We start from the raw sequence: 26,732 nt of genomic DNA, 5'->3' as shown, positions 1-26,732 counted from the left end.
CAGCCAGCTAATTTTAATCTTCAAAAGCAAGACACGGAAACCAGTTTTGCAAAACACCAAGTCTATATTTACATCCACATGTAATAATATACTCAACTAAAGTGAAATACATTATAAATTAAATGAGTAATGTGTTCCTACTGCTTGACAACTTCTGGTTTCAACAATTAAAACAAAATGGAATGAAATAAATACATAGGAAGAAAAATCAACAATTTGTACCTCTATATATGCACTGTTACCTCCAAAGAATCATACAAAACCAGTAGTATCCCAATAGTTAATACTGATGGGCAAAGTGTATTCTGAAGTACAGGGCTATGCTGCCATGAAATAGTCCTCATGGGCATTTTTCTATTTAACCCTCAAGATACCTACCAAAAAAAATCTTGAAGGAAACTGTACCAGCATGAAGAGAGATTAAAAACATCTTAGGTCTTTTTCTGAGACATCCGAATACAGCCCTGCACACGTTTTAACCACAGAACCTTGTAAGGTACATAAATGATAGTTACAGCATGCATTCTATAAGACTCATTGGAAAGATCACGCAAAAAAATAGATTAACCATTTTCCAAGTGAATCAGTCTTCAAAAAATAGGCTATAAAAGTGCAAAACTAGGAAAACAAAAATCTAGATTATGTACATATGGCTCAGCTTATGAACAGAAGAAAGGTAAATAGTGTACAATTTCCTGATACACAGCACTTCATTACATCGCCAGTTTACAGAGACGTTAAAATTAGGTCCCATATTCAGGAACTAAGACATACAACTGGAACATCTCGGGTTGCATAATGAAAAAACAAGAGTTTCTAGGTTTTGCTATTTTACATTTTGCTATTTGAGGGAAGAGAGCAAAACAAGCAGTGCAAATTTTCTTTTTTTTTTGTTTTAGTAAAATATATGGAAGTCAAAGCCAGATACAGAAGAAGTTAACTCTTTTCTACAGGCTTTATGAGAAGCGACTAGGAATGAAGGTCAAAACACACAACAGTTCTGCTTTACTGGCTGGTAACTGGCCATCTTCCCTTTACAAAAAATAAACTGCATGTGCATTAGAAAAAACTCTTGTTGTCTTCACAAAAAAATAAAAGGAGATATTCTCCCATTAACAGTTTATTCCTCACTCAGTTTAAACACCCAGCAGATGCTAAAAGCCAACATTAAGATGCTTTCAAGCAGAGTCAAGCAGGCTACACCATAGCCACATCCCTTTTGGACGTCTGTAGATCCTGTATTCATATTGCAAACCTGTTTGTGACTTTACAGTTTGGACAAAGGTGCAAAGTAGTTTTCCTCTAAATGTAACTTAGTAGAAAACTAAACATTTGAAACATTTAGATTAGTATCGTGTCTCACGCAAGTCCCATGTTTTTTCTGCTATAGAGGTTCATTTAAGAAACTTCTCTGAAGAACAGCAACCAATGCCAAAGAACTCAACCGTATTTCAGGAACACCGCACTGACAGACCCAGGTGTCAAGTATCGCCTCATCCATGCTTTTAAAAAAGCTGGAAATAACTCCAGGAGAACAGATCCCTCCGACGCATTATGATCTTAACACACACAAGGCAGATCAGCATAACGTCAGCACCACTGCTTTGATGTTCACAACATTTATAAACTGGACAGTTTCAGACAGTTTATTTGGAAGTTGTTTTGAGAAACTAACATAGTTAAACAGGAAAAACAACATATGAGAAACTTTCACCTTTATGAAAAAGGAGCATTAAACCAACAGGATTTCAACTTCTGTATTTACAGTTTACCTGAGGTGCAAGGACTATATATTCTTTCAAAGAAACTCTTTTCAGCAGCGCTCAAGTATGTAAAAATATAATTCCTACCTAATATTTGGTCAATTAATTCTAATGAAAAATATTCCAAGTCGACGTCAAGACATACATTCCCCACACACCTTCATAACCCAATTGTTTAGACTACTTTTTATGGCTATTTGGTATTAAATGTTAACAGAACCAATATTATAGAACTGTAGTGTTTTTATATACAGTACAATCACAGCTTAGTTCAGTAGCTTTCACCATTCATTTTCCTCAAGGGATGAACTGCAGGCATAACTCCATAGAACATGCACTTGTGTCCTTAAGACCTAGAACAAATCAAAAAATAGGGTTTTGTATAGAACTATAAAATAGCATAACACTTTTTGTTTGGGAGGAGGCATCCTTAACAGAAAGAGAAGATAATCTTCACCCTTGCATAAAAGTATTAAAAATTAATATTGCCATATAGCCTATCTTCTATTTCACAACAAATTAAAACTGGCAATCAAGTCTCCTTTTGAAGACTCAAGCTCCAAGCAGAAATACAGGCAGGAAGTGGAGTTAGAACCAGGCAAAAAAAAAAAATGCTTAGTGAGGGACAATAAAAGCAGTAAGATTAGAAGACTATCAAGAAATAAAGCAAAGTATTTTAAAAGCTGTCAGCTAGAGGTCAGAAAGCTCTGCTCCCCGATATGTAAAAATCTTTTTCTAAAACGACTGCACACTGGTCCAGGTGCTGTAGCATTTGAGAGGTATCTGCTTAAATTTGAATGAGGAAAGTGATCCGTGGCTCCAGTTTAGAAAGAGCATACGGATAAATTTATTTATAGACTTATTCACTGCTTATCTCCTTAGCAGCTAAGAATGTTGTGAACACAATGGAATTGTGAAGTTCTGAGATACAGCTACAAACTGAAGAGATGAAGCACAGGAATTCAGCACACCAGGCTAATTCTTTTCACTTGACTTGTTTCCCCTAAGAGGCTGCACCCCTCCCTGAGTCAAACAAAGGAAAAGCTATTTGGAGCAACCTCTCCAGCACACAATGATCAGCTGTCAGGGAGCTATCAGGAAACCCGTACTCCTCTATGAAATAATCCAGCAGCAGCCTTTCCAAAGGAAACTCTCAAAATCTTCAGAAGTAGTAAAATGAGTAATGCCTCCATTTTCAGGAAGAACTAACCAACACAACCTCTCAAGGACTAGCAGAGCAGTCACAAACTACGATAACAGGCACGTCCTCTCATTTCTAGTTCTCCACACGTTGTTCCCCCACGCCCATGTACTGACACAAGGGGAAAGCCCTTTGGTGAACACTTCCCACTAGCTTTGTAACCAATTAATATATTAATCTTTTTTAGAACTTCAATTTCTTTCAGGAAAGAAGCATCTATGCATTTTTTTTTTAAACATGCGAAGTCCGCCATTACCAATATTCCAAATAACAAATGCTAGATATCTGCTTCACTTCCTAAAAGGGAGAGTTCGCATTTTTCAGACGTTCTGGTTCAGACTTTCATAACCTCTCATCACACTTAATGCAGCAACGTTTGATGTTAGGAGTACACAACGCGATATGTAAGTAACAATTAGTTCAAAAGCTTTGTTTACCGTTTCTTGAAGTAAACGATCAAGTCTTCTTGTCACTTGGTCGAAAGCGTGCATTGCCAATGAAACTCTCATAACTTCGCTTTTGTAGCACACTGCTAGATAAGTGTTGGTATGACACTGATCTCTTTCCTGACAAAAATAAATTTAGACGAGTTAAATTATTTCCTGCTAATCTAATTGGTCAGACACTCAACTGGGAGCAGGTCTATGTCAGCACCCAGAATCCCAGAACACCACAAGTTGCCAGAACACGACTCACAAGCAAGGCTCACAGTGAAAGCTATCCCTTGTCCTCTGAAAACCTATAGGAAATTCAGTACCCAGAACTAGAACAAGGAGAAAAGTTGTAATTTAAGAACCTTGTTCTAAGCTGTTTGCATGCACATACCATGCCAGGTTTTGCTCGTATAATTTGCGAGAGATATCTTTGCTCAATTCATCGTACAGTAGGGTTCACTTTAGGAAGTGAATACCTCGTATCGTATGATACCTACATACTCATTTCCTGCATTTGTTTGAAAACAGAATTTGTCAATGTGCACTGAAATGAAAAAACAGGTATACTACATTATTACCTTAATAGACTGTACAGAATTTGTAACCCTTTAAAGAATGCTAACATACACACAGCAATGACTTTGTTAAGCACTTTTCAGTGTAGTATACTGGTAATTTTATATTTATCCAAGATGATTCATTCAGATTTATACACGCGAAATCAATGCCTGTTCCAAATCAAGTCTTCGTAGCTTAAGTAAGCAGTCAAAACCACTTCATGAAATGAAGGAAAAGTCAAGGATCATTTTCCCTCACAGGATACAAAAAGCCCAACTGCCATCCATATTCCATGAAAGCTTTAAATGCAGCACTGAAAAAAACCAAGCAAGCTTTAATTAAATTAAAATGGCAAAGCTAAATTAATATTTCAACAGAATCTACAAAGCCATTGGAGTGTGTCATGAGCAATTGTCTTTAATTTGCAGTCTCTGCCAGATCAATCAGCCAACAGGTTATCCTTGATAGCATGTTGCCATTGCAAAGGCAAGTAATTTGAAAATAACACAAACTGAGTGGTTTCAGAATGTTTCTGTCTCTTCAGGGCAACACAGAGTGGCACAGCTTACAAGCAGTAATAGAAGGCATCATGCTTTAATCAAGCTTGCCAAGTGGAACATATTCTCATGACAACTTGATCCAGCATTTAACATGCAATGTAACATGTTCATAGGACCTAAGTAATGTTGCCATAAGCACACAGATCCTTAGAGAAAGATTTTTGACATGTTCTTATAATATCACCAGGGTTGAATAAGACTATAGAAACATGCAGTAAATTGCATATATTACCAAGCACCTCTGTAGAATTGCAACTCTTAGGCAAACAGTTGTACCTAAGTTGTGGGGTTTTGTTAAACTGAAGAAATAAGAATTTGCAGAAACTCTGTCTCCAACCATATTAGAAGTCGAATGCTGAGAAGTTTCCTTGCCTTAACCTTCTCAAAATCATCAAGGTTTGGTTTCATTCGTATACTTCTGGGCAGAACGGTTGGAAAGCTAGGCAATTAGCCTTAAACTTTTATGCCTTATTGCACAGGGCTTTTATTGAAGTTTCTAAGAAAACCCCCAAAGGGGTCTTGTTTCACAAGTCTTTACAACATCGGTAACAGCCACAAAAGCTTGCCTTGAGATGGCACTGCATAACAAGCAATGAAATCCTTATTTCTATGACAATTATACTGTCACATGAGTTGTAGGTATAGCTTTGAGTTCTCTAAATCGCAAGAAACAATGACTGTAATTTTGACTACAAGCTGCTGTCTGCAGGCTTGTATCACAGAAGAGGAAGAAGAGCCTACCACAGATTTTTCTGGTAGACAGGTGAAGCTTTCAGAAGAAGAACACAGAAGAACAAGGTGAATTCCAATGAAGTCACTGTTTAAAAACGGTATTGCAGCAATTGCCAATTTCACAGGCTAACCTCTCTTAAGAGTGCCAGCAGGAGAAGAGGTTTTTCTATTCTCGAGATAATGCTGGAGAGAAGCAAGACACTGACCCACCACATCCAGTCCTTGAGGGTACACACTTGTCAAGACAGCTGAAGCTACAAGTTTTTATTTTCCCCTTCTTATTTTCACTAAAATTAACATGTCTTTATGCAGCATCAAGAGAATTCTTTAAAAATCCCGGATGTTCTCTCTGCTCATCAGGTAGCCATGTCATGAAGCACAAGTCCTCAGTCAGTTGACCTGCATGCAAACTAATGCTCTATTTAGTCCTTAAGGACTCAACCGATGCTGGAGATCACACGTTAAATTCTCAGCAGAACGTAGCACTGTGCCAGGCTTTTTATCAATGATTATCTATATATTCCCCAACTGCATGAATGACTTCTGCACCCGGAAAAGAAAATTTAAGCATTTCATTCTCTCAGATCACTAGGAATATCAAGAGGCAGCAATAACATTTGTCCTTGTGCCTGTCCCTGTGTATTCTACGTGTAACCCAGTGCTCATTGCACATTCCTCAAGGCAATTAATGGCACAGGTCATCCGATGCAGATGACACTTCATGAAAGTAGGAGTTAACGCTTTCACAGCTGTTTCAGTAAGTCAAATGTGATGCTAGCTTCGCCTTGGTTCCTTCCAGACCCAGCCTGGAAGCAGAGCTTTAACACTTGCCTTCGTTTTTCCCTAACCCACTAGTAAGCCCGCAACCTTAACACACACAAAAACCAGAACAGGGTTGGTGAACAGACTTTTTACAACCTAACAAAATGCAGGTTTAGTATTTTTCAGTTTGCTCTGACTTAAGGTAACATAACCCTACTTGTTACCTCAGAAGTGGCCTTTCTGTTTCTAGAGAATGGGAATATTCAGAGGTTAGCAGATACCTTAAAACTACAGAGCATTACATGCATACTATTCACTCCTACAACAGAATCTTCATTTCAAATTCAAATTCCTATATTTTAGGCTAAGTCCACACTGATCCTCAGCTGAAAGACGTAAATAGCTTCTAGGAAGTTAGACAACTGCTTAAACATCACCTGGCATCTTTTAATTTCGGCCTCCTGCAAGCTTTTGAAAATGCTGACCAAGAAACAAAGCACAAAGTTTTTCCAAATACATCACAAAGTGTTTCTCTGCAAGATTAAGAGTTTCCCACAGTAAAGCCTTACTACTTAGTGCAACGAGACACCATAATTAGAATAGCAGAAAGTTGTTGTCTTAAGAAAGTATTCTGTTTCTACTCAAAACTAAACATTATAAAAACCCACTGAACAATAGAAGTATGAGATTCACATCATATTTTATGGTTTTAATACATCCTTTTCTGTAATGGAACAATTGTCTGTGACAGCTATTATTTATTTAAAATTTCTATTAATATTCCAGATGGTCTAAGGCTTCTTGTAAATTAAGCAGAAAGGCCTGTTCCATATCCTGGATTAGTTAGCATGCCTTGAGCGCTCTAATGAGCAAACAGCACATGCTTGATATCATAGACCATAGGCAGGGAGGTGGAACTTGAATTTTAAACCTCTTGTTAAAATTCAGACCTTACATGCCTAATTCCCCAAGACAGGAGTTTGCTGAACCTGGATTTTACATTTAAAATCCAGGCACTGACTGTACTTGACGAAACGTTAACAGCACTTTATTTTCTCTATTGTTTTACTGTAGCTATGCATTTATTTCATACACTTTTCGTCGCAGAGTTCAAAGACATCTAACTGAACTAGGATAGAGATACAGTACCTTCTACTGTAGAGCTGGTGACTTGGCCATTGCTAGATCCACAAGAACTGTAAAGTGATCCAGAGCTATATGGCTCATAAGGTTTGAGAACAGTCAGTACTTTAGGAGGATCAGCATCATCCGAATTCAGAAGCCCTTGTTTGGTTGGCAAAACAGAGGATGCAGGTTTGGTGCGAGAACATTCCTGAGGTAGCAGATTTGCATATCTGTTTGCAACACGAAATCTGCTTGTTTCATATCTTCTGTAATTAGCCACTGCACAGTCAGTTTGTTCAATAACTACCACACTATGTTTCATTCTTTTAGAGGATGTTTCACCATATTCTAGATTTGCATTGCCCACAGATTTACTACAAAGATAGTCTCTTCCTCGATGACAAGACCAGGCAGATTCATTTAGGTGAGAGTCAAGAGCCCCATTCACACTGCTGCTTACTACACCAGACTGAGACATTGTGACATTCAGAGCCTTCAATTTAGATTCAGCTCTTTTTACTCTGTCCAATACTGGAGAGATACTGGAACTGGAGTGCATTTCTTGCTGAGGTTGTCTATAGTTATTTGCCTGAGCTCCAATATTGCTTGGCTGTTTCTGAAACTTGAGGTTACTCGGGGCTGTGCTGCTTGAATCAGCCACTGCAAAAAGAGGGACTTTGTTCTGTGGAGGGTGACACTGCTTGGATTTCCCCGTTTGCAACAGTTTTTGTGGAATAGACGGGGAAGTCTTACTTTTATTAGGATTAAAAGACAGAGGAAGCACATCTTTACCAAGCAGAGCAGGAGGGCATCCAGTGCGCCTGGCTTTAGCTAGAGCCTTGTTTCTATAGCCATTTTTGTTAACGGTGTCAGGGTTGTATTTGTGCATCAGCCTCTGGTGCATCATTAGGACTTCTGGATAGAATGTTCTGTAAGTACAAAATGGGCAGGTGCTGGGTACTAGGCCTCTAGAAGTTGAAACCACTGAACATTCTTGTGAAGTCCCAACAGATAAGTTCAAGGGCATTTCTTGAGCATCCACCATATGTTTGTGTTTGGAGTTCTCAGAGCACTCTCGTACATCAGTTGTATTTTTTCCATCCTTAAAAGCACAAACATACTGGACGTCATCTCCCTCCGAGTCCACAGAAGCCTCTCTCTCTCTTTTATGCGAAGCACTGGGCTGAACTTCCTTTGTTTCCTTCTCAGCCTTTAGTTTTTCCAAGTAAGGAGTGGACACATTCTCAAGCATTTGATTCAAATTGTTACAAACCGAACGTTTGATCGATTCCCTAGAATCATTTTTCATTCTTACAAGGACTGTGCTGCCTGTTGCATTATTCAAGGACAGAATTTCCTTTTGCTGCTTTGTGGGTGGGCAGCCCTCAGCATCTTTGGCACCATCAAAAAGCCTCTTCAAATTTTTGGTTTCTTGAGCACCATCAGCAACCAGAAAGAGCTCCGTCTCCTGACTCTGCAATGAAGCTTTGCTGTCACCTTTCACATCTGCTGCACTATCAGCTTGCTTGTCCTTGTGATGCCTCTCTAAATGATACCTCAGTGAAGTTTTCTGTGCTGCTGCATACTCACAGAATTCACATTTGTAAGGTTTTTCACCTGAAACACAGTTTTATCAGTAAGTTTGATACAATTTGATTTGAAGTCTGAGTACAATTAAAAACAAGGAAATAATTTAAGACTTTAGAACAATAAAATAGATTTTTCTTCCCCCTTTCACGCAATCTTAAAATCCCAGACTCTAAACCACTTAAAACTATGTCTTACTGCTTTTGCTAACTACAGTGACATCTTGTGGTTACGAAGAAGATAGTTCCCCAAGCACAGAGCAGTAGCTGACAATGTTTGGCAGAAGTTAGCAAGCACAGCTGTGGGTCAGCTCCAACAATGCATACATAGCCCTCAGTCGTACTGCAGGTATGCTATTCAACAACACAAATGTTACAGTTCTATAAATAGAGCTGTTTCAAAAGAAACGTGGACATACGTTAACAGAAGTAGAATGAGTTTGTTTGGCTACAGACAAGTTTAACTGAAGAATACACAGCTCTTTCCCAAGGCAGCAGCAACTAACAGACAAACTTAATACTTGCAAGTATTTCTGTGTTTTTCCTACACTGTGAAAAGCAGAATTTTAAATAAGTACTGTTGAGAGTACAATACAATTGGCCCCAGAGAGATTTACACTTAGGTATATAATGAATTCCTTTTAAGAAATTAAAATCAGATCTTTTTCCCAGCATTAAGTGTAAACTTTGTTTTTAACATCAATAATTTTGAAGGCAACTTCTCTTTTACTTCACCAAAACCAAACATCCCATCCAATTGGATTCATCACTTCCTTCCCCTCCCACAAAGCTGAAGCCCATTTACCTGTATGAGTTCTGAGATGAATATTGAGGTAATAATTTGAGCGAAAATACTTTCCACAATAGCTGCATTCTCTGGAGGCTCCAAGATTTTTAACTTTTGCTCTTTCCAAAACATCTTCGTTTTTATCTTTGAGAGAAAATATAGCTACATTATGAAGAGCAAATACAGGTCTGTAGTCCCTTTCAAAACCATAAGCAACTATCTTAGCTGTTTTATTAAGGAAAAAAACACAAAAGGAAGAGCTGTTGCCAACTCCTGCAATCTGCAAGCATCTTTGGTTCTGCGCTGCTGTACACTTAGAAAGCAAAATGGTTTTTAAAGGTTTCCAACTGTGTCAAGTACCACTGTGGTTAGTGACTGAAACGAAGCAGCCCCACAGAACAAACAAGACGTAAAACTAGGCCTCAAAGAAGAAAAACACATTTAATTCTGCAACGACCTACAAGAAACCACTGGAGAATGGCCTAAATGAAAAAGTCACATCCGTTATAAACTGTATTCTGTTCTTAAAGGGGAGTGCTCGAATAGCGTGGTTATTTGGACTGTAAACCTGTCTCGAGCACCATGACACAACACAGGATGCTGTCTTGCAGAAGGAAGGTGGGGAGGACGCCTGATTTTTTCCTTTTTTGTAATATTAAGTCTGCACTAATCATTGGAGTGTCACGCCTAGAACAACCAGCTTGGCTTTAACAAGTCATCTTTCACTTACTGAAATGCTTAAGCTCTGACAAACAGGAACGTGGCGGGGGTTGCTAGTTCTGTGAAGCACGTGGTTCAAGGAACAAATTCACAAATGAACTGAAGTGTAAGCAACAGTAATTACCACTGGAGGGCGGCATGTGCAGCACGAAGTCTAACAAGGGGAGAAAGCTTACACACAAGACGCCATTCAAATCAACGTCTTGATGTTTTTACAACTCAAACTGCCAAAGAAGTCAACTTAAGTAAAATATCCAAGTCAAAGCTAACTACAAAGCTACAGTGGGAAAATAAAGAAGGAAACGTTTTGCTTAACTAAGATGTTAGAAACATGATAGACAGCTTAAAGTGATTTTCCGAAGTTACTATGTGTTGGAAAGCTTCCATGCTGGAAATGCTAAGCATGGCTAAATTGTGGCCAAGAGCAGCCAGAGCTGTTTTAAACAAACAGATAATGTCTCAATAAGCATGACTCAGCATCTCACAATGAAAGCTGTTGTCGTTTTGGATAAGGCGCTGTGAAACAAAACAAGCAAGCTAACATTAGGTAATAATTTTTTTCCTTTGTTATTGGAGGCAACATAAAGGGCAGCACATTACCAGAAACAGAAAACTCAGTCTTGTGTGCCAGGACATTCTGTACGTTGTCTTTTCTAGAGATTGTGCAAGTGTCTGCTCTTTAAATGCAGACTCGAAGCGTGTCACACACAGCAGCCCTGGTTTAGCTACATGTCTTGGTGCTATTCCATTTTGTCCCCAGACATGCAAACTTTTTCAATTAAGGAATCATTCAGCATTAGTATTAGATTTTTCTAAGACTAAGTGAGGTTCAGCATTGACCCTGGGTAACATGCAGTTTGAACTCATCTGTTCTATCAAAGAAGAGGAGTTTTGTGTATTCCTCTTGCAAACACAGCATCCAGATATTAACAGTCCACAAGCACATCCTTAAACAACTGATTTAAAGTTGCTGGTCCGGACACTTGGCCTTTCAAGTTAGATACCATTCAAGAGAAACACACAACCCACAGATGGATAGAAAAACCTTGGAATTATTCTTTACTTCTCAGGATCCTAGTAGCTGCTGATTTTGAGCACTGGACATTTCTCTGCCTTTTCTTACAAGATGCAGAATCAAGTGTGAAACATACAATGACTTGTTCAGAAATACTACCTCTAAAAACATGTGCTGTACAAGAATGCAATGAATATGCAGTATATCCAATAGAAGTATGCATCTTGGTGGGGGAATGCAATTTTTCTAGACAGATCGTTATTGAAAGTATTTCAGTAATTCCAGAAACCCAAATCACCACTGCCAGAAGGTCCAACACAGCTTCAAAGATCTGAAAATACTTGTGTCAGAACATTTGTTTCTTCCTCTCCCCTCCCCTTTTCCCACCATACTCTTTCATATTTCCATGTAAGTTTTGGAAAAGGTCATTAAGAGAGAAGATGCATTTTTGGCTTTAAACAGTTCCCAAACAGTAACAGTTATTTCAATCTCATGCCTCAAAATGCTGCTCACCTAAATTCAGTGTTTCTGGAAGCCCATCTTCGGACCCATCTTCAGATCCTCCTTCCACTCGTTCTACTGTTCCATTTTCATCCAGGCTTGCAATTATATCAGTACAGCACGACCTGGAAGCAGCTGAAGTCTCTCCATCTGTCCTCCTGTCTCTCTTATGCACTCTAGAATGAAGGACTAGCTGGTGGTACGTTCTGAAGGCTTTGCCACACTCTGAACAGTGCGTTGGTTTCTCTTTGTTCTGGGACAATTTAGAATCCATCTCCATAGAAGGCACTTCACCATTGGGATGTTTCAGTTTGTGTCGGTATAAGTTACCATTCCCTGTATAACTGCTGTTTTTACTTACTTTTGATTTCCCTGTAGTTTCAGTCTGGCTACCTTTATTTGCGCTCCAAATTTCACCAAGTTCTTCTTTATCAGAACATGAATCATCATTGTCTGTACTTCCTTCTTGTCCTGATTCTTTAGTTTGGCCATGGCCAACTGCAACTTTACCTTTGGTAGCCAGCTGCCATGCTTGATATGTATTGAATGGATCCAGTTCAGCTATCCATTTCACAGGTTTTTGTGATTTGTCGTTTTCTGGAACCACTTTTGGTCTTAAGTTCAAAAACCGCAAAAACTCTTCTCTTTGAGTTGTTTCTTCTAGACTGGGATCATCAGTCACCTGGGGGCTTTCACCATTGGGTACTGATTCTTTGGTGTGCACTTTACTGTGCTCAAGTAGAGTCTCTTTATTGAGAAATAGGAAGCCACAAACCATACAAATTTTGTAAGGTGATGTTACATTTTCAGTTATATGCTCCTGCACCACCTCGTTTATTGTGATGGGGCTTTCAGAACCTTGTTGAAGCTTGTTTCTAGAACCAGGCTTTCCAGTGTGAGTTCTCATGTGATTTTTGAGGAACCATGGCTCTTTAAATCTTCTTCCGCATACATTACACCAATACGTGAAAGAATCTTTATGCTTTTTCATATGTGCCTCAACATCAAAAGCCTCATCAAATGTTTGTCCACAAACTTCACAGCTAAGTTCTTCGCTGTCCTTTTCATTGTTTGGAGAAGGCAAATTTGTTCTTACTTGACATTTGTCTAGAGGACTAAGATACTCTGCTTCAACACGCAGGACAGCTGGTTCACAAAGCGTGGGCCTATGCTGAGTTAAAACATGCTTCCCAAGTTCTTCAGGATGCTTAAAAGTCTCATCACAAAACATGCAGTCCAGAGGCATACATCCTTCAGCTTGCATGAGAAATTTTTCTTGCAAGCTTTTGTAAGAAATGGTATTTGTTCCTTTTATTGTCATTGAGGCATCATTATTCTCCATCTGTGCACCAACAGTACTGGCTATCCCATCCAGTCCATCCATGTATGCCAAGAGAGGCTGAGTTGGCATGTTTCCCACGTTCTGTTCCCTGTTACGTGTTTTAATGTAAGGTTTCAGTTCTTTGGGGGATGTTCACTGATCACGATAAGGACACTTGTAAAGTTCTCCAACATGTGCTTGCAAGTCTGCTAAGCTAAAAGTCCTCTGCCAGGAAAAAGATCTTTTCCAGGAGCAAAAGATTATTTCTTTTCCATTTTTACCTGTGTTAACACATCACTGAAAGTGCATCCACTGGTTCTCTCAGTGACAGAAATGAGGTTTCTTGAACTATTTCTTCTGGTTTTTCAAGTCTGCAGAAACAGTCAGTTGCACTTAGTTTTTCTGTACAAAAACTTAAAATAGTTGCATCGGGCAAAACATACTCAAGGGCAAGTTCAGCGCCACAAAGAACTCCAGCACCTGAAGAAGAGAGAAAGCAATCAGTAAGACTTTCCAGAAGAAAAGGAAGAGATCATCTCCCAGATAAAGAAAACTGTTGAATGCTTTTGAGCACCGAAGGCATACATTAATAAACGTCAATGAGGGACAACTAGAAGACACTCCAGTGATTTTCTACATACCACAGTAGAAGTAAACAGCTGTCTTAAACATTCCTCCGTACCATTAGTTGGGCTACTACTCTAAGACTGCTATATAATAGCAATACTTCAATAACTATTCTAAACCCGCTCTTACCCAGCTACATAAAACTGCTTAAACCATATTCCAATATTTACATCAACAGAACTCCTAACAAGTAAATGCAGCAAACCAAAGTAACCTTCCAACAACTTGTGAAACCAGAGTTTAGAGCCACAGTAAAACTTTGTTTGTTCAGTAATAGCTGTTAAGCAAAACCCCCTTCTTCCTCCCAGCCCAAGACTAGAGAGCCTGGATTTAGCACTCACGGTTCTAGTACAAAATAAGCATTAAGTACAAATCCTTGTATTAAGAACTTTTTGTTAATACCACCACTCAGAGCTGTTAATATCCAGATTTACAACCTCTGTCACAATTAGATCATCTCGAAGTTTGAAACAGTCTAATGATAGTTTCTTGAGCAGTAGTTTAGTATTTAAAAGTCATCCAAGAGGCCAACTATTACACTTCCAAAGGAAATGCTTCCCATTTCAAACTGCATGCAACACCGAATGTGTGTTTGATTATACTCCAAAAGGAAAGTTTAAAATTCCATAAGTTTTAAAGGGGCTATGATATTGTTAATCACAAGTCCTGTTTAATTTTTTAAACTCATAAGAATTAAAATGTCTGCTAGCAGCAATTAATTGCTGCCATTCTCTTAGGGCAGAGAAATTTTAGTTATGGAGTTCAGGATTCCACTTAATCAAATGTTGGATTAAGGAAAAGATTTACCAGAATAGAACATGCTCACATAACCTGAATGGGAAACATCCCCAGATGAAACCTTCCCAAACACAAATATCTAATCAGAAGAATGCATTCAGAATTTGACTCCAGCCCCAAACTATCACAAGTTATTCCATAAGAGAAGCTGGCCAATAATTCATGTTACTTGAATTAATGAGTCTCAAAACACGGTATGCTCTATAGCTCATATAATAGAAGACAGTATGAGTAAAGTATGTTTTCAGAATTCCTCTTTACTTTCACCTTGCTCTTATTTAAGGGAAAATGGAAACGTTTCACTTCATTTCAACCAGAGAAAGGACAACCATTCCAAACAAATCCTGTAATAGTTCAGGCTATAAACACGTTCAAAACAAACAGTTGGAGCAAAGACACTACACTGCTGCAGACCCAGGCGAGGTTACCTTCTCCAGCCTTTTCTGACAGCTGTCCTTCTCAGGCAGCAGGGTTGGTCTTCAGTCATTAAATCTCAAAATCATTTCAGTTTAGGGAAGCACAGCAAAACATTGCTAGGAGTAGCAGATAGAACACCTCAAACACTTATCCTCTAACTGCTCCATGCCCCAGTCCTAGGAATACTCTTTGGTTTCAAACTGAAAGTCAGCTTCTTTTCCTGCCAAACTTACAAAAAATCCTGGAGTCTATAATAAAGATGAATTCTAAAAAAAAATCATTCAAATACCAATAACAGTTGCATTCATCTTTTCCTTGCAACACCAGAACTTAATATGCTTGATGTCCAGTCACCTAACCAAGGGCTAGACAACAATTCATTTGAGTACCAGGAAGCCAGTGTGGTTCCTTCTGGCTTCTTTAAACCCAAAGACTAGGCCAAAGGCTCATGACATGTCACCAGTCAACAGGAAGAACAGAGGGAACTGGGTGGAAGGGCAGGGAGGGAAGAGGGAGCAAGCCGCTGGCTGACAGGAGGGTGGCAACAGAACCTGAATTTACTGCAGCCAAGATGTCTCTTTGCTAACTAGGGCCTTTATTCCCATTTTTTTGGGTGTTTCGTTAATCATGACAGTAATTAAAACTTCCTCCTTTCATAATGACTCAAAAATATTTTGTAGCACGCAGATTCAGCCTGTGGTGGGACACTTCTGAACTGCTTCTGCTGCAGCCTTTGCTCGTGCTTTGCTATCCTCCCGGTCAGTTTTAGCTTTCTGGCTTTCACTCACCACTACATAGGCAGGTGGAGAAGCTATAACAAAAGTTTGAAGCAAGAGTATTTAAAAAGCTTTCCTTTTTCGTAAAGCATAAGGAAAAACATATCAAAGGGTACAGCCTAGCATGTTTTACTTCGTGTTTCAACTTGCTGTTTTGTTCCATTTCTACTGTAGTTTTAAGAGGTATTTTTACACAACAGGATAACATGCTGCGGCACAGCTCATGTACCTAAATGATGGCTATATGCCTGAAAATAATTTATTTGCAAACTAAAAGTGAACAGCTACTTTGAAAGATTCCAAAACGCCTCTAAGGAATACCTAAGCAAAATTATAGAAGTGAGCTTAAAGAGTTAACATATTTACTTTTGAATACACAGGTAAATACTCTGCAGCAGTGGCTAAGAATCATACCCCACAAAGGTCACAGGCACCGCTGGGAAGGAAGTGTCCCTGGTCCCATGCACTGAGCTGCTGAGATCAATCAGTTACATCCTCACTCCTGCCCAAGAACACAGTGATTGCCACCCTGCTACACTCCCCACCCTGCAGTGTTATGACATAAGCAAACAGAGCAACAGGAGTGATGTCACTGCGGAGAAAACATAGGTGAAGAACATCAGAAATCCACACATCTCCCACCCCGAGGACCAACATTTCAGCATTCTGGGATGAGATGAGGGGAGGAGTTGGTCTACTTCAACGTCACCTCATTTCAACGCATCAAACTAGAAAAATTACTTAACTGTCTAAAAACAATAAATATATCCTTACAACCATGTGTGTAAATACCCAGCATATAGCTTACACATGGATCATGAGAAGAGTTTTACATAGTTCTGTGTCCAAATTTTATTGGGTATCAATAGACTTTAATAAATCCTTCAGAGAATCCTTCCATGGCACTCCAAAGCTCTGAGTACACACCCACTGACCTGGGTTGGCTGCTGAATGCTTTTCAGGCTTTCACTGTTTTTTAATAGGAGGGTCTCAGCACTTGTGAAGGACTGGTCACAGCTCACCCTCTAGGCAGCACTGCAAAGCTGAGCAAGGTATTCCTGGCTTAGAACCTAAAAGGCCTATCCTGCAGTTCAGGCAACTATTTTTCTTGGAAATGCTGTTCTACAGCAGAGATAGTATCTATGGATTTAAAAAGAAAATCTTGCAGGTGTAATTTCTGAAGAAAACTGCAAACGCATTTAGATGCTACTATTAATGTCAGAAAGTGAGCTGGAAAACTCCAGACTTATTTCATACTTCACAGTGATTAGACAAATAGCTTTCTGAAGTGAGGCATGATTTTACACTCTTACTTTTTAGACAAGCTAATATATGCTTTATAGTTTAAGCAAGCACCTGCACTAGGATTTTACCCATTATTTAAGGAGAAAAAAACAACTTTCTTCCTAGTGAAGACAATGGACTTGAGGACCAAAAGTGCTGATTAATTACATTCCTGTTATTCAAAACACTGTAGGTACCAGCAAAAGATCAAGAGTTGCTGTAATTCTGTATTACTGCTTACTTGGGAAAGCAGACAACCTGTAGTTCAGAAGAGTGCTGTAACTACTTGTGCCAGGAAGTCTATATACTGGCAAAAATACCCACAAACAAAGAAAGACACAGTACCTAGGGCAGCTTCTGTCATCTTTCACTTTCAGGAGATAAAAAGGGAGGGACAAAAAGAACAGGACAACACTAGTATTAGACAGCCAGAGATCTTAAGCAAAACAGCAGACTAAAACAGGAAACACTTCCTTCCAACATCTGAAGAGAAAGCTGTAAGTCTGCCACAGATTAACTCAAAGTTGAAAATAGAGGATGACTCTCTTCACATTTCAGTGAGCTCACATTCAGCCTTCTGACTTCCCCCTCCACCATTTGTGGACAACAGGCATCTCCAGCAGTGAGCACGGGGATCCTGCCTTGCTCCATGCCCCGGACACCTCCTGCGGGCTCGCTGCCAAGAGGGGCATTTCTTCTCAACAAAGAACACTGCCTGCTCAACTCCATCCTTCCGGCAGCCCAGAGCCTGAGTACTTTGCAAGCTTTAGTTCACAAAAGTCAAATATGACTATGTGGTCTTTAATCAAATACTTCAACGTGTTTGCAGCAATACCCTTATGATTCTATGATTCTAAAATGTATATAAAAAAAATTTAAGTTAACAGATGAGAACAACTTGTTTTCATCGCTCTTGTCGTACAACCTAATAACCACACCAAAAAGCTGCTGCATATAAATAGATTATTAGAACAGACTAAGTTTTAATTAAGCGCCTCTAGAGAAGTTTAATTTACTTTCATTAAATTACACAACAGAAGACTACATGTTGCAGTCTCAAAGATTTCTTTGGGAAATGACCTATCAGTAGTAATTTTATTGCATTTCTACTTCCTGCATTTCAAAATTTCCATGAATATGTAATAAAAATTCTTGACACACCTTTCTGAGAATAGCAAAGTCCAGCCACTGAACTTCTCACTTCAGACACCACAGGGCACCGGGACTAGGAGCTGCACAGCTGCTAGCAGGAAAAACAACTACACCTCCCTAGTTGGGTGCTGGCAGAAATAACAGTTGTTCAACTGTAAAAAGCTAACTGGAACAATTACAGAAGTTAACCTAGTTCCTGCAACAGTTTCTTAAAAACAGAAGTGAGAAAACTAGAAGAGTTACAACTAAGTGATAAGTTACTTTTGTACATCCTACAAAAGATGTACTCAGACAGCCACCCCAGCAGCCCTGTAACAGAGCCTGCACCCAAGGCCAGCAGCAAGCCATCCCATTGCACTGGCTCCCAGGGTTCTAATCAGTGCCCTATGGAAGCTCCACAGTCCCATGGAACACCCTGTCAGGAACACGTTCTCATCCCAAAAAACTCAGGGAGCCAGTTGCTGCAGTTTAGCTGCCTTTGCTTTTTTTTTTTTTAAATATGTTTCTTTCACTTGAGAAACTTTCACATAACAGAATTCCACTTATTTTCAAAGTATTCCTTCAGTTTTCCCCACGTTTCAAGATGTTTCAGGAGGATAAAGGCATTCAGCCTCAAATATTTGTCTCTTAGTACGTTCATACTCAGAACAGGTTCCTCCTCTTCAACACTGCTAATGAAAGATCTCACTCTGCTGCTGGTTTATGGGAAGCCACTGACAACTTACTTAAGCACCTTTTGTATTCCTATCTACAGGTTTTGCTTTTGCAGAACAGTTACTCCCATTCTGCCTTGTGAACATACATAGAGCAATTAACATCACTTTTTCCTTATTGCAACATCCCCACTTGGCCTGCAAATAGAAAACACCTTATGGGGATTATCTATTTCAGCTGGGCACAACTACATTTTGGGCAATACTGATCATCAAATAGCTCATGCATAAATACAACATCAGTTGTTGTTTTTTTTTTTTAAGAAAAAAATAACCAAGCCTGAGCCAAGGCTGAACTTAGCTTATCTAGCACTTTTTTTCCCTATCACATTGCACAAATTCAAGGCAGTTGCACCACACCTGGCATGCAGAGAGGATACTAGGTAGAAATACCATCCCCAAGAGGCTACTAACAATATTCAAAAGCTACAGACTCTCAAGATGGTACCTACAGAGTCCTAAGGCTGTGTACAGTGCTTGCAGAACCCAGCAGTGAGAGCAGCTCCATGATAACAGTACTGGTGTGCCATGTGTTCACATCTCCTACGTTTAGTCAGAATGCAAAGCAAGAAGTCATTGTGAGGTTCTAATTTACCCACTGCTTCAAAACATTAGTCAAATTTCCAAATACCCAAAACATGAAACTTCAAGCTCAATTCTTCAGGTCTTTGGATTGATATACGTCAAGCACACCATATCCTTTAGACATTTCCTAAGAAAGGCACATGTCACATCTCACACAGTAAGGTGTCTTTCCTATTTGCTCCATAGACTGCAACCTTAATTCTGAGAGAGCACCAGTGTCCATCTGCCTGTGACTTGAGCTGAACACTGGAAAGCTATAACACCGGTACAGAAAACATTATTTTGCAGAATAGAAGTAGAGTCAGCTTTTCTTCAGAACACTATAGGAAGCCAGTAACTTACTCTTCATTACTGTGAGTCCCATTGCCTTCTAGGGAAGGGAAGAGCTACTCCCTTCCATCTTCTAACTGTAAATCATTTAACAACTTCCCAGTCCACTTCTGTGCTAACGGAGGAGCATGAGTGCAATTAACGTAGCTTCTCATCCACATATTTTTCTGCCACGCGTTAAAATAGAAAAATCTTTTTAAATAGAAGTTTGTTAATAGTTCGTTCTGATAAAGAACTAACATGAGAACTTTAAAAGGAAATGAAGATCTAGGGGGAGGAAGAGGGTTGGTTTGTTTCAGTTGCAGGAAAAGATCAAAACAAAGATGTTCAGGTTGAAAAGAGAACATAAAAGACGGCCCCAAATTGGAATTTCCACTCCCTAAATGCTGCACATCCTTAAGTCCCCTTGTTAGTCTTCATCTTTCAGGCCTGAAGTTCTCAAAGTTATTCTAAACCTTGATTCTTAGAGAGGTTTTCAGAGTTTATCTTTTTATCCTCTAAAAGAGAGGCTATTCTGTTTCCCTCGGTGACAGATCCTTGCAATGCAACTACAGAGTTTTCCAATGCGGTGGAACTAAGACAATTCATAAAAACAGATCTGAAGAAACAGACATACACCAGAATGCAGGAGTGTTATTATCCAGGCATTTCTCCACACACACTTTAGAAAGATTTTGTATTAAAGCTCTTTCATAGTCAGATTAGACAGACATACATGCAAATCGTTTTCCTCCAGGAATTTAATTACCAGTGGAAAATAACTAGCAGTTAATAATGAACAATATTAGGAAAACTCCCTCCCTCAATTTCAGACATCTATACTGATAGAAACAAAGGATATCCTTTCTCTAAAAAAAAAAAAAACCTTTTCCTGCAGAGTCCCTTTTTCTTTAAGGCTATATGTCTGTTTTGGCAGAGGATGGACAAGATGAATGCATCTCCTCAGTGAACTGAATGCCTCTTCTATCGAAAGATGTAATTATTCCTTTTAAAGCATAAAACATACGCTTGCATCACTTTGCACATGTTTTTCCTCCACTGAGCAAGAGTAAATATGAAAGAGACTAATTCTTGGCATTAAAGGAGGAAGTGCTACAAGTAACTATTGACTTTTAAAGTTCAGAAGGACTGCTCCAACAGCCAGATTTTTCCCTTTTTCCCCCCACTCTGAGTAAGAGAGAATTTCTCAGGGACCACAAAACCAAAGCAGACTGTAGACACTAAGAAGCAGCCAACACCTGTTGTGGAAAGGCTGAAAGACAAGAGCAATCCTATTCCAAATAAGTCTGGGACACGTTTCACCACTGCTATAAGATGATGCAACTTCATTAAATCAAGAAGTTACGTGCACTTAAACTGGCAGTGACCCCTTACCTTACAAAACAGTTTATTGTTCTCTCCACAACAGGTAAAGACTCTTGGTGAAGTGAGTGATACATTCTTACTGTTGAATCAGTTTCACCTTACATAAACTGCCTTATGTTTAGTCTTGGTTTCCATTTGAAAGAAAATATTTTCAGAGACCTTAACAGCAAACTTGATTATTCCCCCCCCTTCCCCAGACACTTTTTGGCAGAAGGATGTTAGATCTCTCCAACAGCCGCCACTACAAAGAAGTGGTAAACTCAGAGTTTACCAAATTAGACTTAATTTCTTATTACTCAAGAGCCAGGAGTTCCTCTGTAGCAATTATGGGGAAGTTGCATCCCTTTGGGCAGCATAAGTGAAATAACAGGAAAAGAGATTCTTCGCTATTCCTGAATTGGAGAGGAGAAGAGTTCACTTTGTTCGGGTTATTCATCTTCCCTTGTCTTCTCACCTGCTTTCAACTCCGAATCCAACCCTTCCCAACATAGTGGGGCGTCGGCAGAAAAAGCAGCAGCTTCCTATCCCTCCCTCTGCAGAGCAGCGACTTTGAAGTTGTCACTTTCAAACATATCCACAATTATGTATTGGCAAAAATCAGTCCTGAATGATGGAAAAATGCAGTCTGGTGGAAAGACATTTACTTCTACTAAGTCCTTCCCTGGCCTAAAATCTGAAGATACAAAAATAGCCATGTGCTCAAAATACACATTGCTTCCATGCAGGTGGGAGCTCTTCCAGAGACCAGCGCCAACTGATGGAGATTCAAAAAGTTTAATGGCCTGGCATTACCTTAATTATCCTGCACTACTGGACCAAAGGGACGCATGCGATGACCAACACGCAGCTTCAGAGTGCCAAACTATCCTAGAAAGCAGAGCCAGCATCTACAAGAAATGGACCTCTCCAAAGAGAGGAAATCAGCAGAAGTTTTGTATCCTTTTTTTTTCCAGGGGCTAATAAAAGGTTAGAAATAAACACTAAAGCTTAACAAAAGCTGTGGCTTCTCTGGACCACCTTTATATCTGTTTTCCTAATTGCATTAGGCACCACAGTCTTTGGAGCACATCTAGTTTGCTTCTTCCTATCTGCATAGCAGAAAGAAGTGGCTGACCAAAGGCTTCAGCCCATCAGCCCCATCTACCACCACAATGAAGTGCAAGCACAAGGCCCTTCATACCCCTTGGGTAGTTTATGTCAGAGGCAAACTACACTACACTTTATTACATAGAAAAATGCAAGCATACCCATTGCGCATAAACAGATTCAGACTTTGATACTTCCAGTTGCATAAAATCTTTATAACATAGAAAATCCCCTTCCAGTCAATTATTCACTTATACTTGAATGAGTTTCTGCTCAAATCTTTAAGTCACGCTGCTCTACATAGATTTTCCTGCGTATTCTAACCACATTTCCTCTTGTACTTTCTTTTGAAATTCTCAAGGCAGTCGGATAAACAATTCAAACTTCTGCAGTGAACTCAGACATTGTATGCACAAACAAGTAGGTCTCAGATTTTTGACGTACACCTCATTTTCCTCAGCACCTACATTGGTTTGCTTTGAAATTTCATGCCTGTTCCCATCATAGCACATAGTTTGTCCCGTTCCCCCTCCCCTGCCCCAAATAGAAAGAAAAAAACACAAGAGAGGAGGAAGAATCACAAGAGCAACTAATTTCTAAACTATAAGCTATAATCCTATGACTTTGGTCAGAGTAGAGCAGTAGATATTTTAATGTGTTTTCTTCCTGTTTGGCATAAGAATAAAAACAATAAAAGCAATAAAACAAGATTATTTGGGAATTCCCCTGAAAGAGTTAAAAAAACCCCAAACCTTTGTGAGAGTAGCCTTAATTTTGGAGGTAGATGAAAAAATAGGCAAAGTTAGCTTAAGAAAGCATTTTCTTGGTTTGTTTTTTAATTAAAATACAACACAGTGAGGATCTTACATAGCCTGGTCATATCCTTTTCCTTACTTTTGTCTTCAGTTGCAAATCTCCTGTGGTATGAGTCACATCTCTCTAAAAGCATGCATACAGTAGTCAGCACAATCCCCCGCCCGTATTAACGCACCGGAATGAAAAACTCTTCTCAACTTTTTTTGTTACTAAAGTTACCTTAAAAAGGAGGGTCAAGGGTCAGCAGAAATGACCCAGAGCCCGTTAAAAGTAAATAATAGTTTGAAATAAATGTAATTATGAGATGTGGAAAGAATATCTTACTGGAATGCTGATGTTCTAAATCCAGAGTCTCAAAAATAAGAGGGCTGAGCTGGCAAATGGCAGCCCTGCTGCAAGCGAAATGCACTATCTTGCTATATTTAAAGACAATACCTCAACAGTTAAGTATTGGAACATTTTAAGTGAGATAAATAAGCATAAGACACAGGCAAATATCCTCGGTTATTTAATCATCCTGAAAGCAGTGTGGAAGTGTGAGGGGGAGTTCAAAGGTCAAACTCTTCTTTCAGCTGCTTGCAAAGAAAAGAAAGCTTAGCCCATTTTACCTTAGGGAAGGGGGGCCGGGGCTGTTCTTTCCATATGCCAGTACTAGTTACACATTTCATAACACAGGAAAGAGGGAGTGTATTTACATATACAGTGCATGGAATCTTTTACTAGGACAATGAATTCCATATCAAGATTCAGGTTGAAAGAGTTGGGACAAAAGAGTCCCAAAGAACAAAGGGAAGTTAAAATTTACTTAGCATTTCAGAAAAAAAAAATCTGAGAGTTTGTAATTAAGAGCTTATTGTAATCACCATTTTGAAAGTCAAGTGAAACTCACAGTTCCCTTTTGAAATTACTTCCCCCGAACACAGTACTAACTGAGCACTCTGTTCATTTAAAATGTGATACTAATCTATCACCACAGCTCTAAATGGAAGCGTAGCAGGGAGGAGAAGATACTTGCTGAAGGTTAGAAGTGCTCAAAAGGAATTTTTAAATGTGATCTCATGAAAGGGGAAACCAAAATGAAGCAACCTTTTGTAAGGCAGTCTGACAAAGGTGCTAAAGTTTATTAGCTTCCTCTTCCTAGCCCCCACCCTAGATCTTGCCCCCCCCCCTCCTCCCCCCCCAACTGCTACCTAAACAAAGAAAAAAATATTCCCTTAAAATGAAGAAAAAACCCTCTAATCCAAAGCCTGGAAGCCATTCTGTAAAGACCACTTAATGTGAAACTTTGTTTACAAGATACAAATATAGCCCTCTCACCACATTCAAAACCAGAAAACATCCACTTATTTAAAGAAATACTTTTTCTATTTCGATCAGCGAGAATGTAGGTACTCATTTTAAATTTAAATTCAGCTCAATAGTGCCATATGAATGCTTTAAATTCATGTATGATATGCACTGTTTGAGAATGTTTAAACAAAGGAAGTAGGAAAAGCCTCAAAATACACAGTAAAACTTAATGGCTTCAATTTAAAAATACATACTGATTGCAGCACGGCAGAATTATTCTCTTATGCTCACAGCCAGCCTTCAGAAAGGGTGAGTGCAGTCAGTGGAGTAATTTGTCCCACTGGAAATTCTGTATAAAACATCTACCTAAAATAAACAAGGCTTCGCAGCAAGAATCGTCAACTGCCATTAAGGACACACCTTAAAGTTCTTACCACACAGTAACTAAACAAGTACAAACTAGTGGTGACTGTTAGCTACTTTTGTCTGAAAAGTTAATGAGATCAATTCACTCCTCAGTATCAGATCTTGAGATAGTTTTCTTAAAAAGGCAAGAGACAAACAACCCCCAAAGACGAATAGCCAGCACTCGGGTGCCTGATGTATTATCAGAACGCCCGAGGTTCTCGTAAATACGCATATAAATATTAACATTTAAACCTGACACCACCTAACGCAAGAAGGTAAAATGCTGAGCTGCTGAGAACGCTGGTGCTCGGGTACTGGAAGGCAGCTGTTGTTCCCCTGCCTTTTCTTTTGTTGTGCTTAATCTCATGTCAAGTCATTCAACCAACTCCAAAGCGATGAAGACATAATTGAACAACCTTAACTAAAAACTGATCTACTGTTCTTAAATAGCTCTAGATATCGTTTAACGATTCGAGAAGACCTACATATTTTAAAGGAACCTAGAGAATTTAAATCAGCAACTCTGGTGCATGCAGAAGAGTTGCTTGGCTGCGGGCCAAGCCAATCAATAATCACTGTAATAACCACGTTTCTAAAGTTCTTTTCTTTTCATATTCATCACTCTAAGAACTTAAAGGCAGAATTTCCAAACTCACGCTGATCTCGAGCACGAGCTGTTAAGATATCAAACCCAGACGTTCTGCACAGAATTACAGTATTGCTCATTTTTAAAAACATTACAGAAAGGTTAGTGATCACAAAGGCACATTCTTGCTACAGATCTTAAAATATTGACTCTGTTACAGAACTAGTTAAAGGGGAAGAAAAAACACCTCCTCCACCCTTCCCCTCTGCCCTCCCCCTGCCAAAGAATGCAGTTTATCCTACTTATTTAAAACCGTCCTTCTGCATTATCCAAGGAAACGCTTAAACCTTAGTGTGGACATCACAAATTAAAGTCTTAGCCGTATTCCCAAACCTACAGTAAATAAGAGCTCCTAAGAGCAATAAAACATGGCGTTAAAGCATTTGCAAGCCATTGTCATAGCACCGAGCTCTGATACCTTTGCAGACACAAAACCAGCCCCCCCAGCACGAGCATGGAAGCATTGGTCAGCAAGTCAATGCCTGCTATTCAACTTGTAGTCAGGCGTTTGAGTTCTGTGTCTTCCAGATCATATCACCGCTGCATTTCAGGGCCTAATAAAATGTGAAGAATGATATGTTCTCTTTCTAACCGCACTTGAAACTGCGTTATTTCCCTCTCTTCTTTTTCACGCATTCTTACAAAAACTTCCTTTTTCACATACTTCTATAAGAAAACATTTCACTGCACCTCCTTCAGTTCCTATTTCTATTTTCGATTTTCACTGTATGCTTCTGCTGCTGCCTCCCCCTCAAACCCACCGCTGGAAACTGGGGTAGTTTTAAAGCTCTCAAGGTCATTCCAGAAACAACAACAGAAAAAAACGTTGTTGCCTTAAAAAAAAAAAAAAAAAAGAAGAAGAAAAAAAAAACCTTTAAGCACACAAAACCCCCGGACTAAACCCTTTTCAAACCCAAACGCCTTTCATCAGCAGATCAATAACACAGCATAAAGATTTTTGTTCGCCACCACTTCAAAACTATTACACTCCAATTCAGATACTTACAGGAGTCACAGCACGTTTGGGGGATGGCTCATTAGAGCACAGAGCTCACTCTGCTGCAGGTTTCTGTGTGGGGAACAAACAAAAACCCCACACCCAGAACAGAAAGTCGGGTGGGTATCACGGAACAGAGTGAAATTCAATCTGCAGATATCCCAGAATTTTATTGTCCTCGCTTGGCAACGTCTTTTGTTGCTCCAGAAGTCAGTTGGAGCTTATTTATTTATTTCCTAAACTTCCTATTCCGCTCGAAGATAAGTAAATAAGAGGAGAAACGCGATGTCAAGAAATTATCACGGCTCAGCCTTCAGAGGAGGGAGGCAAACAACACGAAAAAGCTGGCAGAACGGATCGATAAACTTTTCCTTCCC

At 39.3% G+C, this 26,732-nt stretch overlaps 1 protein-coding gene across 5 annotated transcripts in view; it reads right to left on the bottom strand.

The window, feature by feature from the left end:
• The window catches only part of ZNF217 (zinc finger protein 217), a 27,315-nt gene continuing 627 nt past the window's right edge, over nucleotides 45–26,732 (bottom strand). The window contains exons 1-6 of one of the 5 annotated variants that reach the window (XM_021416541.1): nucleotides 26,365–26,427; nucleotides 11,757–13,545; nucleotides 9,527–9,652; nucleotides 7,160–8,752; nucleotides 3,402–3,530; nucleotides 45–2,116 (exon numbers count right to left, since the gene is read on the bottom strand). In XM_021416541.1, the coding sequence (XP_021272216.1) occupies nucleotides 3,421–3,530; nucleotides 7,160–8,752; nucleotides 9,527–9,652; nucleotides 11,757–13,155 (3,228 nt within the window). In that variant the 5' untranslated portion in view covers nucleotides 13,156–13,545; nucleotides 26,365–26,427 and the 3' untranslated portion in view covers nucleotides 45–2,116; nucleotides 3,402–3,420. Of the gene's footprint in view, nucleotides 2,117–3,401; nucleotides 3,531–7,159; nucleotides 8,753–9,526; nucleotides 9,653–11,756; nucleotides 13,546–16,097; nucleotides 16,244–24,558; nucleotides 24,701–25,776; nucleotides 26,092–26,364; nucleotides 26,428–26,732 lie in introns of those variants that run through there. The other 4 variants (XM_021416545.1, XM_021416543.1, XM_021416544.1 and 1 more) reach the window with 4 other exon arrangements.

The sequence above is a fragment of the Numida meleagris genome, chromosome 19 (genome assembly GCF_002078875.1).
Source record: "Numida meleagris isolate 19003 breed g44 Domestic line chromosome 19, NumMel1.0, whole genome shotgun sequence".
In the NCBI taxonomy this organism is placed as follows: Eukaryota; Metazoa; Chordata; class Aves; order Galliformes; family Numididae; genus Numida; species Numida meleagris.
This window is presented reverse-complemented; position numbering and strand designations above follow the sequence as displayed.